Source organism: Brachyhypopomus gauderio, unplaced genomic scaffold, assembly GCF_052324685.1.
Source record: "Brachyhypopomus gauderio isolate BG-103 unplaced genomic scaffold, BGAUD_0.2 sc34, whole genome shotgun sequence".
In the NCBI taxonomy this organism is placed as follows: domain Eukaryota; kingdom Metazoa; phylum Chordata; class Actinopteri; order Gymnotiformes; family Hypopomidae; genus Brachyhypopomus; species Brachyhypopomus gauderio.
The window spans coordinates 1,631,957-1,645,791 of record NW_027506866.1 but is presented as its reverse complement, the minus strand read 5'-3'; the positions used below and the strand labels follow the sequence as shown (position 1 = coordinate 1,645,791).

The following is a 13,835-nucleotide window of genomic DNA, read 5'->3' as shown; positions in this document are numbered from 1 at the left end:
CTGCTTCTTGAAGAGTGTTATCAGAATATGTTAATAGGTGTAAGTGTTGCAGCCATATGTTAATAAAGAAGTTAAGATGAAAGATTTGAAAGACAGATTGACAGATTTTAGAAAATGCAGTTTGAAGAATAGCTGAGGTGGACTATATTCTGCTTTTGAGTCATAGAGGTAGATAACAATAGCTCGAACTGTAAAATAAACTCCCATTTGTTTACTATAGGCAAAATAGACTGCTAATGATTCCCACTCAGCTACTCTGCATTTGGCTACCATTGTAAGCTTTGAAAACCAATGCCTATGGTTATCACAGCTTACGTGAAGTAAGAGCAAGGATAAAAGATTGAACTTGTGTTGAACTCACTTTTGAACTTGTTCAACAGAACTTTGAACGTGACACTGAACAGAACTCGTGTCATTTTAACCAGTCCTACTCTCAGCTGGTGTGGCGTATCTGTTTTCTTCATAGATCTGTAGCAGTGAGCCCTCACTGTTATCTCGTTAGCCTTACTTTTGCCTGATACTTCCATCAGAAATACAAACATGTTTTAAAAAGGCATTTCTAGTACTAGGACAGGTTGGTTCGTTACTAAAAACAACATCACTTCATTAGACTGCCACCTCAGGCTAGCTAGCTAACTAGCGTCGGCCACTTACCTTCAAAATTGCAGAGGTAGGATGAAACGTAGAACTTGAAACCCTTTTCAAGTTGACTCTGTGTCGTTGTACTTGATGCTCTGACAATACGACGCACATCGTTGACGGTAAATTTCGGGAACTCCAACAGGCACCTTGTGAATTTAGACTCGGCCATGACATCGACACTTCCGCATACCAACCGGAAATACGGTACCATCCTGACACCAACGAGGAAGTGGTGCGTGCACCTAGGCCAATCAGGGCAAAACCAGTTTCAAATGACAGCAAAATTGACCAATCATATCTTCCCTCTTAGTGGGCGGGCTTAACTGTATGATAATTTCTGCCCGCTGTGGCGACGCTAGCTGTCGTTAGCGTTATTATTTATTTATTATTTACTTTTTTGTACATATGCTACTCAACTTGTTTAACTCTGATTCCTTGTATTACCACTTGTGCCTTGTTTTTGTTTGTAAGCGATTATTGTAAATAAAGGTAAAAAAAAAAAAGGTTATTGTAGCAGCCTGGCTGAGTTGGTGTTTTGGTTAGAATAACAGGAAATTGTGATATCACGTGATACTCAACTTTGGAATGTTTGGTTTAGAATGTTTGGTTGGGAAGGTGGAATGTTTGGATTCAGTTTTGATGCTGAAAAGCTCAAAACAAGTCGCACGACATTTTGCTGAGAATTACAAACCTAAATAATCTAACAAATCTTTCTATTTTTTCTAGATCTTTCTCTCTTTCTATTCTTTCTATTTTTCAGGTGGAGAATGAGTTTTTACCCCAGGACAACTGACCAGCCAAGGCCTGGACAGGAACAGAACCACTTCAAAGACACACCAGGTTTTACCACTCATGGTGAGAAAAATACATTTTCATATACTGTACATCATTTTATACTTCTATGTAAGACAGTATATTAATTCTTATGAGTATGGATTTCCATAGGCTTATTCATAATAATTAAAAGTTAAATATACCCATTTATATAGTAGGTTTCTAAGGTTCAGAAAAATAACATGTTTATTTATTCTAGTGATGACTGTCAAGCTCTTTATTTCATGTGTACAGGATAATGTAATTAATGGAGCATGGGTTATTTCTTTGATTTCTTTGACTCAGCACAATTTTCATAAATCCCACCATGTTACATATATGTATTAACATTGTCCATGTGGCCATGGAAAAAGCAAATAAAAATATTTTTTTTTTTAAAGAAACAGATTTCTAACATGACATCACATTCTTAAGCATTCTCCCCACATTCTAATGGCATCACATGGCACCATAGCCCTTGTTATAATCACTTGTTCATTGGGAAACACTTACAAGGCATTTGAGCCTCACTGGGAGGCGTGCTGGGTTTCACTTGACCTGCTGTGGGATTTTCAGGTGTGCCCTACAACCCCCAAGCGACAGTGATCCACACGGATCCCTGTGGACCAGCACCCTTCCCTCACAGAAGGACGGCGGGACCCTCAGATGTCGGCCATGTTAACATCCCTGTAGAAGGACCACTCCACACTGGTACTGTGTAACACTGAAGATTACATGCGTATTCAACAAACCAAATAATCATGCATGATGAAGTAGAAAAAAACATTTATTACATTTGTTTGTAAGGACTGGCAGAGGTGCAGAACCATCAGCTTTCTGCACATGACCTGACCAGTAAAACATCAGTTTTATCAGAAAATATGACATCACATATTCTTCAACATTGTAATGAATTCACATGGCACTGTAGCCCTGTGATATGTTTGGTGTAGAGTAGAGCACTTTAGAGTGGGCACCTTGACGACCCACATACAGTGTGGGTGTACTGTGACACTCTTTATCTGCTAGGCGGTTGTGTTTAGTCTAAGGTGATAATGCTTCGAATCATTGTTATACCAGCATAGTATAATACTGATAATACATGTATATGGATTACAGATGTCATTTTTCACTATTTTAGTACACCCCCAAACAATCTAAACAAAACATTGTCATGCTGCTTTGCTGGTTTCTAATACCTCATCTGGACTGTCTAGCAGTGTCTAGCAGAGGCGAGATGTGCTAGCCATGAGCAGAGCTAGGAGGTACTGTAGTTTGGCTCTTCAGTATCTACCAGTATCAGAATTAAAATAATTCTGAATTGTGCCAAAATAATTAAATTAGTGCTGTCAATTCCAGGTGCCGCGATTAAAAGTCCTCACCAGGATTTTGCTCTGGCTTCCTGGATTGTGTTGATTCCACAAATTTTACCTGAATTGCTAATTAGAAAATCTAGCAAGCTTGAGCAAAATCCTGGTGAGGACTTTTAATCGCAGCACCTGGAATTAACAGCACTAAATTAAATTGAATCAAATTGTATTGAAATGTAAGATTTCATGATGCAATGAACTAAAAGAATCATAACTAAGCTAAACTAAAACTGGGTCACACATATACTGAAGCTCTGATAAATGTCTTCCTGCTTCTGGGCTCACGGATGCCCTGCTTTCAGTTATTCAGTACTACTTCATTGTGCTGCCATTACATGAATTGTAGCAAGATGCATATGAGAAGTTGCCGTTCTCGGTCCATCTTGCTTGAATCATATTTCAGTGGCACTTTCAGATAAAGAAACATATGCAACGTAGTACTAAGGCACTGAGAAATGTTATGGTGAGGTAATTTCTGCTAATGTCCTTATTCGCCCATGCAGGTGAAGTTGGCTCCAGCAGGTGTTCCAAACTGCCTGTGCTCACTTCACGCACGAGAGTGACCAGGTCAGGACTGATGAGGCCTTCTCCGCCCACCATCACAATGTTGCCTCCACTCCCCAAACCTGCTGGCCGAGAGCCACTCCGTGCCTTCAGGCCTGCCAAAGGTGAGCTCACTCTTTTGCTCTCCTGGAAATGGCATCCAAACCATTTGTTGCAGCAACTACAACAAAAAAAGTAAAAAAAAAAAAAAGTATTAAAAAAGCAAAAACTGCTTTGAAAGCCCTATAGGGGAGACCGGGTATGGTTGTAACATGGGGAGAGTTGTAACACCATCAGTTCCACTGATCACGGATAAGATAGGAGTCATATGATCATTTCAGTATTTACCCAATTCCTCCCTGATCCCACATGGTGAATATCAAGGCTGTAAACAGGCACATGCCGATTCCATCGAGAAAAAACTGAATGTATTTCATGTTCCATTCTTTACTTTAGCTGTGATATGTTTGGTGTAGAGTAGAGCACTTTAGAGTGGGCACCTTGACAGCCCACATACAGTGACACTCGTTATCTGCTAGGCGGTTGTGTTTAGTCTAACGCAGGGGTCTCCAACCTTTTTGAGACTGGGAGCTACTTCTTGGATACAAATTATTGCGGAGGGTTACCAGATTAGAACGCATCAATCGAACGAAAAGTTGGTTTGGGGGGGGGTGGGGGGGGGGGGGGGGGGTGGCGAGGCGAACGAAAGTTGCGTGTAATAATAATAGTAGCAAAAACATGACGTGGCGACTCATGACGTGGGTGACCCCTGGTTTATTCAATATTGACGGCAGCCTAACTTTTTGATTGACAGCTAATTGAGCAATAGCAAACGAGAGAGAGTGTGTTATAGTGAATATATGTACATGCCGTTACTTGACAACGCGTCCGCGGAGTGATACAGAGAACGAGAATACCGTGCTGTTATCACACATATCTGCAGGGTTAGAACACTTCTCAACCAGTCGGATTGTGAACTAACTGTTGTATAATTGGCGAATAATCATTTAGTGTTAGAAGGGGAGGGACAACTGTGAATTTTGATTGGACATGAATTTAAGTAGATTTCTCGATGGGACCAATTAGGTTTACAAATTTATATGTAATTCATTGGCCCTTTGGCGAGCTATTCGGAAAGGGGTGGCGAGCTACTGGTAGCTCGCGAGCGACGTGTTGGAGACCCCTGGTCTAAGGTTATAATGCTTCGAATCATTGTTATACCAGCATAGTATAATACTGATAATACATGTATATGGATTACAGATGTCATTTATCACTATTTTAGTACACCCCCAAACAATATAAACAAAACATTGTCATGCTGCTTTGCTGGCTTTTGATACCTCATCTGGACTGCTGCCAAAGCATATATCTATTAATCTTTGTAATCTATGTAACATGGCTTCTTTAAGTATTGGGTATCACCTGGCCAGCATTAAGCAGTGGTATGCAGCAGCAGTCTGTGTGATATAAGGAGTTTGTGCTTTGTACCTACTTCTGTTGGCAAGGACAATGTGAGCTTACAAGCAAGACTAGACTTGAATGTTTTATTGCAGTCAGTTGATTGTGCCAGCACCCTACTCCCCAGAATGCCAATCCCACATGCCAAAATATCCATTATCATAATCTATTATTATTTAAAATGCAGTATGATCTGCAGGTCTTAATTTCATATGCTGGTCTGAAGATTGAACGTGTCCTCTACAGTTCTGTCTGTGTTTCATGTCCAGGTTCAGTGGAGCCTCCCCAGCTCCACTCTCCAGGGTGGAGGAGAGAGAGAGTGGGGAGACTTCACGGGAGCAGCAGACATCTTCAACCCTTGCTCCCAGACATCTTCGAAGCAGCTAACCCCAGTGATGCTGGTAGAGGTGACTTATTGATGTTGGCTTTACTTTATATGTCATTGAAATACCTGTACAAAATGTAGAATTTATAATGTTGCATCATTTGTTTTGTGTTAAAATATTGCTAAATACGATATTTGGGAACAAGGAGATCAGTTAGTCAGAAACTTCACTCAGGTGTCAAGTGAGCGGAGCTAAACTCATGAGCATGGATGCCCTTTCCCACGCAGGTTTGCCCAAATCCAGCCGCTTGCTACCTGGGAACCCCCCCGGGTATTTCCTACTGCCCTCCTACCCTCTGGCCACTCTTCCGGGAGTGCAGCGAGATACAAGCCCTCGGCGCAGAGACCCGGGCCCGTGGAGGGACAGTACTGGTGAGTGCATGGCTACGTTGCTAAGAACGTGCTAGGCACACACAGTGAGGCATGGCTGGTTATTTGGGTGCCCGCTTAAGTTAAGTTGGTCTTGCACTAAGCTTGTCTTGCACTTGTTCCCACGTCAGTGGTAAATTGATGAGCAGATCTAATTTTGTGGTCATATATTCTATATGAATTTAATTTTAACCAACAAATGTGCATATACGTAGATCATTTATAGTCACCACTTGTCAAATGTACAAAATACTTAAATTCAAATTTGATGATCTTCATCTGACATGGTTTCACTCAGTAATGGAACAGTGTCTAGCAGAGGCGAGATGTGCTAGCCATTAGCAGAGCTAGGCTAATGTATCTACCAGTATCAGAATTAAAATAATTCTGAATTGTGCCAAAATAATTAAATTGAATCAAATTGTAAAACTGGGTCACACATATACTGAAGCTCTGATAAATGTCTTCCTGCTTCTGGGCTCACGGATGCCCTGCTTTCAGTTATTCAGTACTACTTCATTGTGCTGCCATTACATGAATTGTAGCAAGATGCATATGAGAAGTTGCCGTTCTCGGTCCATCTTGCTTGAATCATATTTCAGTGGCACTTTCAGATAAAGAAACATGCAACGTAGTACTAAGGCACTGAGAAATGTTATGGTGAGGTAATTTCTGCTAATGGCCTTATTCACCCATGCAGGTGAATTTGGCTCCAGCAGGTGTTCCAAACTGCCTGTGCTCACTTCACGCACGAGAGGGACCTCGTCAGGACTGATGAGACCTTCTCCGCCCACCTCCCCAGTGGAAGCCCTGCAGGAGGAGAAGCCTGGCAGGAACCTCCACCTGGACCTCGCCCTCATACATGACCCAGATGAGGAGCCAGTGGACAAGGAGGAGGTCAGTAGGAACATATATCATGTTGTACATAGTTGGAGTATCTCAGTCTCAGATGCATTAGTTTAACTAGTAAGTAAGTAAGTTTATTTATAAAGCACATTTTTTATGACGGAGTCAACCAAAGTGCTGTATAGAGGCTAAAAAGTACAATATATGCCCAACTCATAAAGAAAAAACATGTAGAATTTTACATAGCATAAAACATTTAAAATACATACAAATACACCAACTGATTACACCAACTGATACAACATAACTGATAGATTTCTTTGGTTGCTGCCTGCAAATGTTACTCAAGTGTTGTACTTTCTGGATTTTAATGCATAAACACAGCATTGGTCCTAATATAAGCTGACAAACCTAACGTCTGTGTTTACATAATAAAGGCCCTGTAGCATCCCAGTATTAAATCTGACCATGCATGCGATATGCTTTGCTTAGGTGTCCAAATATGATGAGATGATGTTTCCTTCTGCTGATGCTACATTTGCGTTTATCTCAGTTGTTAAGGATATCAACATAGTCCTAGCACTATGAGAGGGAGCATTGTCTGGTTGAGAGTATCCATCTCCCTTTGGGTATATGGTGGCTGTGAATAAATAAATTAACCTAGTTAAGATATGAAGAGTTTGGTTCCAAAACGCTATAAATCCATTTTGATCAATTTGAGTAAAAATGTGTTTTCTTTAAGTGGTAGGCTGAAAACCACAGTTTTTTGTTTCAAACTATCAAATACCATACTAAGGTTAAAAAAACACAAACAAATTAAATCAAGATTTTAATATTTAAAGATTTATTTAAAAAAAACAATTCATTTTTTCACAAAACGCAATAAATCCATGCCATGTTTTTTTCAAAATGTCTTATATATCCTTTGTCATTATTAGAAATTTTTTTTGACTGAAAATGTGCAAAATACAATAATAAATAACTGTAAATTGTACATCTTAATATAATAGTTTGACCATTGGGCCTAAAAACACAAATTCATATAATATATAAATTTATATTATTATAATATAATAACCCTGCTCCTAGCTTGGTTATGAACAACCCCCAGCAAACAGTGTTTGTACATGAGTCACAGAGCTAAATCTTTTCCACGTTTGATAATTTTGCGAGCTAAACGTGCGCACTTTAGCCAGTCCGTCTATTTCGCGGCGATGTAACGATTCTCGGTTAGGGGCTGGATAGTCTGCCGCTGATATTCTGCCGCCGACAGTGGGACTGGTCAGAACCTGGGCATTGATAAAATAAAATAAATATATCTCTTTTTCCAATAACTGCTATACGAACAGGCTCCTCTATATCATCAAAACCGTTCATTTTTGCGGACTTTGAGAGTGAAAAACGAGACATATTTTAACAAAGTAAGCTACATGAAATGCCGGGCGGCTCAACAGGTCGCGTGCTATGATGTTTACATTCCGTATCTGGTGGTGCACTGTGATTGGATGAGTGGAGATGTGGCGTACTGCGGGAAATCAGGATTGGCGATTGTTGCATTTTGGAAGGAAAGAGAGAAAGCAGGGCAGTATTACACGGCGGATGTGGCGTTTTGATAAAAATTGAATATTGGCTTTTCAAGAGTGGTCACATACCATTCTGATTCTAACTCTTTTTTTTTTTAACTGCATTTATCGCGTTTCGGAACCAAACTCTTCATATATTCTGGCATCAAGGCATTGATATGTAGTTAATAATAATAGACCCAGTAAATGTCATTTACCTAACATACAGGGAGGATCCAGCTTTAAACTGGGCAAAATTTGTGTTTCTTTGGTCATTCAATACTTGTATAGTATTGTTGTATGTACTTGTACTTGACGGATATAGTGGGTATGGGCAGTTGCACTTGGGCTGACAGACTCTTTATTTTTCAGATGATGAACTCCCTGCGCCTCTTGCGTAAAAGAGTGGCTAAGAAGCGGGCTAAGGTGAATGCGAGTGGCAGAGAAGCAATGTTGCCTCCACTCACCAAACCTGCTGGCCGAGAGCCACTCCGTGCCTTCAGGCCTGCCAAAGGTGAGCTCACTCTTTTGCTCTCCTGGAAATGGCATCCAAACCATTTGTTGCAGCAACAACAACAAAAAAAGTAAAAGAAAAAAGTATTAAAAAAGTAAAAACTGCTTTGAAAGCCCTATACTACAAACAAAAAGCCCCTGCTGATCCTCTTGTACATTGCTATACCTGCACCCATTAACATTGTTTTTCTGCACCATGAAGAAACCACTATGAAACCAGAAGTTATATTTGAGATTTTTGATAGAGTATGTGTTAATATGTATTGTGCTTTTCAGGATCTCAAGTGCAAAGCACCAGGGCGTCCCCTGCTGACGACATGTCTGAAGGAGTAATTGGCAGAGGTTGGAATTGGTTTGCTGTTAACACTGCATTACACAACACAATGTTTTAAATCTAGTTCTCCATGTTGAATAATGTTTTGCTGTCTTCAGGCTGATTTGACCAAAGTTGAGCTGATAGCCCTAAAAGTCCTAGTCAGTTTGTTTGGGTTCTGGTAAAGTGTGAGTGTCTTTTGTTTTATGGTGCCTGTCATGCATTTATAGCAGTTAACACTTATTGGGACACTTGTAAAGCTGCTTTGTGACAACAACTGTTGTAAAAAGCGCTATATAAATACATTTTGATTGATTGATTGATTGGTATTCCTCTCTAGATGAACTCAAACCAGGAACTCCCCGGAAGGATCCCTACTCGCAGCAGACTTTACGGCCCTTCTCCAAACCAGACCTCGCTCTCGCTCAGAGCTTCAGTCTGCTTAGCTCTGATGACTGGTAAGTCACACCTGCAAAATTCTGAAGCATTTGGCTAGGGCAGGTTAAACAGCAAGTCATTTATGGTGTTCTGCATATATGGTAAGTATGCATGTATTTAGTGAAGTTTTTTCCTCTTTGTCCCTTTTCTTGTAGCATTTTTTCTTGCAGTAGCCGATGGTTACAGTGTGTGTCTATGTCCAATATCTTTATACAGGGAGAAGAAAATTGAAGGGTTGATGTTAATCCGTAGATTGGCTCAGCATCACTCTGATGTGCTTGGCAGCAGGCTTCATGAGGTCTGCATTGTTCTTATTCAAGAGGTAAGCCACTAGATTTGCTGACTGTGTATCGGTCTGAATTCTAAAATTGGCAGACACCATGAGCATGTACATATTACAGGTGATGTTGCTGACAAAGTCAAGTCAGAGTTAGCATAGCACTTTGAAATTCCTTTTTTATAAAAACATTTCTCATCTAATTGAAATTCAGATGGCATAGCTAACTGTAATTAGTGATTAAGGTATTTCCGCCTACATAACACATTGCAGTGGTGGATTATACTTATTACGATGGCGGTGGCAGTGTTGGATGTGGCTGAAACGAGCTGGAACGTTGTCTTTCCTGCAGGTGCTGCACCTGCGCTCTGCCGTGTCCCGCATGGCGGTGGTGTCCTTGAGGGAGTTGTACTCCAGCCTGCAGAAAGGGATGGACCAGGAAGTGGAGGCTACAGCTAAGGTCCTCCTCCACAAAGCAGCGGAGTCCAATGCCTTCATCAGGCAGGACGTGGACACAGCTCTGGACAGCATGGTGCAGAACTGCACCCCCATTCGGAGCATGAACGCCCTTCTCGCTGGAGGACTCTGGTCAGTTAGCCTGCAGTGAGCTTTAAACTGAGGCTTTCAGATAATTTTTACTTCTCCATTGTTCTTTCAAAATATTGCCCTGGCCTATATCAATCAGGGTGGCCGCGGGTCCTTAAAAAGTCTTAAATGGTATTAAGTTTAATTTTTGTCAAATAAGGCCTTGAAAAGTCTTATTTTGTCTTAAATTTTCAACCAAAATATCTTAAATTTGCGGAGCTAAATTTAGGGAGGAATAATTCCGTCAGCCATGTGTTGAAATTCGGGGGCGGATATCGGTAGATTCCAAATAAAATTAAATAAAATTCCAAATAAAATTAAAGCCAACTCGCAAGATCATACACGTTAAAATAAAGCACAAAAACTAATAATCAGTTAGTTTTTGTGCTTTATTTTAACGTGTATGTTCTTGCGAGTTGGTTTTAATTTTATTTGGAAAACAGTATTAAAAAGTCTTAAAATGTCTAAATTTTCACTTGGTCAAACCTGTAGACACCCTGTCAATATTTTTAGTTATTTATCCTCTTGTATATTCTTTTTATTGTGTTCCATCTCCGCTCTGCTGATCCAAACTGCCCTTCACACCACTTAAAGAATAGGCTAGTTAGCTAGCTCACAGAGGACATGCAAACATTTTCTGTTTAAAAATTACAGATGTACAATAACTGGTGCAAACTAAGCCATCAAATAGAATATGATCATTTGGTTGTGCACTTAGATCATACATAAGGGTATTAAGTTTCTTTTTAGAAGCTAAAAGTTGTACTGTATACATTGATTGGATGGATTAATAGTTATTACCTTCTTTTTTTGAATGCCCTAATTGTTTTCCTTCTGTTTTCCTCAAAAGTCATCTGAATGCTGCAGTAAGAAAGTGTACTGCTCGGCACTTGGCTACTTTGGTAGAGAAGATTGGTGCAGAGCGAATTATTCCTGCAGTCTCCAAGTTGGCACAGGACTCTTCCCAAGAAACCAGGTTAGTACTGGGATCAGAACGAGGATTCTACAAGGCTTATTCAGTTTCCCAGATAGTAATAAATGGTCGGTATGCTGTGAGTCACGGGTCTCTCACTCACGGTTCTCTCCTGTTTTGGGGTCTGTTCTTCGTCTCAGGCGCTTGGGCCGGCGTATGCTGCTGTTCCTGTCCTCCCACCATGATTTTGATAAGATGGTGGAAAAGTACATCCCTGCCAAAGACCTGGCAACCATCAGGGACACTGTCCACACTCTGAAATCCAAGGTAGCGATTCATGTTTGGATACATGATGAGGATTTTTTATCCCATTCAGCCACTATGCCCCATGTTTACTCACTAAACAAAGCTTATTCACAAAACTTTTAGGTGAAACAGACTGCAATAAAAAAAAACCATCTACACTGTGATGGTAGACATATATTGTAAACAAATAATAAAGTACAGGGCAGTGCGTGGCACCACACATTGTATTTACAGTAAGGCATGCACAGTGTAGTCCCAGACCCAGTAGTTAAAGGACAGAGCATAGTTCAAAATGAACCGGCTTGAAACCTTTGGGATAGAATCAAAGTATGAAGCAATATGTGGACTTCAATATCATCACTCCATGTTTTGTGGTGATTTGTACGTGTGTATTCCCAGGAGAGGACAAAGTTGTCTAGGATTCCAAGATACAAGATGTGTCTCCCTCGTCTGGAGCAGCAAGAAGCTCCAGCCGCACAGGTGGAGCATCAGAACACGCAGCGAATGAAGCGCAGCCTTAGACACACGGTGAGGGACGTGAGCCCAGACGACGCGGCACCTCTGAAAGGTAACGGCTGACTTCGGCGAATGCTCCCCTCCTGTTTCTTGAGAACCTTACATTACCGCTTACCCGTGAACCTCTTTCCCATCAGACCTGCAGCTGAACAGTAGTCTTCCAGCACAGACTAAGACCGGTGTCATCCTGGATGATTTGCCCTCAAGCTCCAGAAACGCACGCACCCCCAGAAGTCCCGTCAAAAGTTTGAGTCCTCCGCTTCATCCCAGCCCCCCCACGGCTGTCCCTACTAAAAACATGCTGCCACGACGCAGACGAGGTACCAGACTGATCAGAGCACGTCCGTCCCTTTCAAACAGTTCTGATGAGTGTTGCCTGCTCTTCAGCACTTCATGTGTGATCACTGCACTTGCATGTAAATTGCTTTGCTGTTAACACTGCATTACACAACAATGTTTTAAATCTAGTTCACCACATTGAATAATGTTTTGCTGTCAGCCTTCAAGCTAATTTGACCAAAGTTGAGCTGGTAGCCCTAAAAGTCCTAGTCAGTTTGTTTGGGTTCTGGTATTCCTCTCTAGATGAACTCAAACCAGGACCTCCCAGGAAGGATCCCCACGAGCAGCAGACTTTACGGACCTTCTCCGATCCAGACCTCGCTCTCGCTCAGAGCTTCAGTCTGCTTAGCTCTGATGACTGGTAAGTCACGCCTGCAAAATTCTGAAGCATTTGGCTAGGGCAGGTTAAACAGCAAGTCATTTATGGTGTTCTGCATATATGGTAAGTATGCATGTATTTAGTGAAGTTTTTTCCTCTTTGTCCATTTTCTTGTAGCATTTTTTTCTTTCAGTAGCCGATGGTTACAGTGTGTGTCTATGTTCAATATCTTCATACAGGGAGAAGAAAATTGAAGGGTTGATGTTCATCCGTAGATTGGCTCAGCATCACTCTGATGTGCTTGGCAGCAGGCGTCATGATGTCTGCATTGTTCTTATTCAAGAGGTAAGCCACTAGATTTGCTGACTGTGTATCGGTCTGAATTCTAAAATTGGCAGACACCATGAGCATGTACATATTACAGGTGATGTTGCTGACAAAGTCAAGTCAGCGATAGCAAAGTACTTTGAAATTCCTTTTTTATAAAAACATTTCTCATCTAATTGAAATTCAGATGGCATAGCTAACTGTAATTAGTGATTAAGGTATTTCCGCCTACATAACACATTGCAGTGGAGGATTATACTTATTACGATGGCGGTGGCAGTGTTGGATGTGGCTGAAACGAGCTGGAACGTCGTCTTTCCTGCAGGTGCAGAACCTGCGCTCTGCCGTGTCCCGCATGGCGGTGGTGTCCTTGAGGGAGTTGTACTCCAGCCTGCAGAAAGGGATGGACCAGGAAGTGGAGGCTACAGCTAAGGTCCTCCTTCACAAAGCAGCGGAGTCCAATGCCTTCATCAGGCAGGACGTGGACACAGCTCTGGACAGCATGGTGCAGAACTGCACCCCCATTCGGAGCATGAACGCCCTTCTCGCTGGAGGACTCTGGTCAGTTAGCCTGCAGTGAGCTTTAAACTGTGGCTTTCAGATAGCAACAACAGTCACAAGAAGCTAACAAAGCACTGATTTTGTCTGCGGTTTTTACTTTTCCATTGTTATTTCAAAATAGTGCCCTGGCCTATATCAATATTTTTAGTTATTTATCCTGTTAAATATTATTTTTATTGCGTTCCACCTCCTCTCTGCTGATCCAAACTGCCCTTCACACCGCTTAAAGAATAGGCTAGTTAGCTAGCTTACAGAGGACATGCAAACATTTTCTGTTTAAAAAATACAGATGTACACTAACTGGTGCAAACTAAGCCATCGAATAGAATATGATAATTTGATTGTGCACTTAGATCATACATATGGGTATTAAGTTTCTTTATAGAAGCTAAAAGTTGTACTGTATACATTGATTGGATGGATTAATAGTTATTACC

The 13,835-nt window shown here is 41.2% G+C and overlaps 2 protein-coding genes across 2 annotated transcripts in view; both read left to right on the top strand.

Annotated features, from left to right (window-relative positions):
- LOC143485362 (uncharacterized) overlaps positions 1-13,835 on the top strand; it is an 85,860-nt gene that overhangs the window by 68,316 nt on the left and 3,709 nt on the right. Inside the window, exons 14-18 of the mRNA XM_076984758.1 lie at positions 11,736-11,904; positions 11,990-12,172; positions 12,435-12,552; positions 12,750-12,855; positions 13,163-13,398. Of these exons, the coding sequence (XP_076840873.1) occupies positions 11,736-11,904; positions 11,990-12,172; positions 12,435-12,552; positions 12,750-12,855; positions 13,163-13,398 (812 nt within the window). The remainder of the gene's footprint in view (positions 1-11,735; positions 11,905-11,989; positions 12,173-12,434; positions 12,553-12,749; positions 12,856-13,162; positions 13,399-13,835) is intronic.
- On the top strand, positions 1,266-8,896 carry LOC143485473 (uncharacterized). The gene is made up of 8 exons (XM_076984917.1): positions 1,266-1,497; positions 2,032-2,166; positions 3,329-3,493; positions 5,099-5,236; positions 5,443-5,586; positions 6,284-6,480; positions 8,364-8,505; positions 8,781-8,896. Exons 1-8 carry the CDS (start codon positions 1,410-1,412, stop codon positions 8,894-8,896), a joined length of 1,125 nt encoding a protein of 374 aa, XP_076841032.1. The 5' UTR covers positions 1,266-1,409.

Bases quoted from the DNA above. Each gene is read 5' to 3' on its own strand.
- LOC143485473 (XM_076984917.1), top strand. From the start codon at position 1,410: ATGAGTTTTTACCCCAGGACAACTGACCAGCCAAGGCCTGGACAGGAA. The intron at 1,498-2,031 runs GTGAGAAAAATA...TGGGATTTTCAG, and splicing joins ACCAGGTTTTACCACTCATG to GTGTGCCCTACAACCCCCAA. The intron at 2,167-3,328 runs GTACTGTGTAAC...TCGCCCATGCAG, and splicing joins AGAAGGACCACTCCACACTG to GTGAAGTTGGCTCCAGCAGG.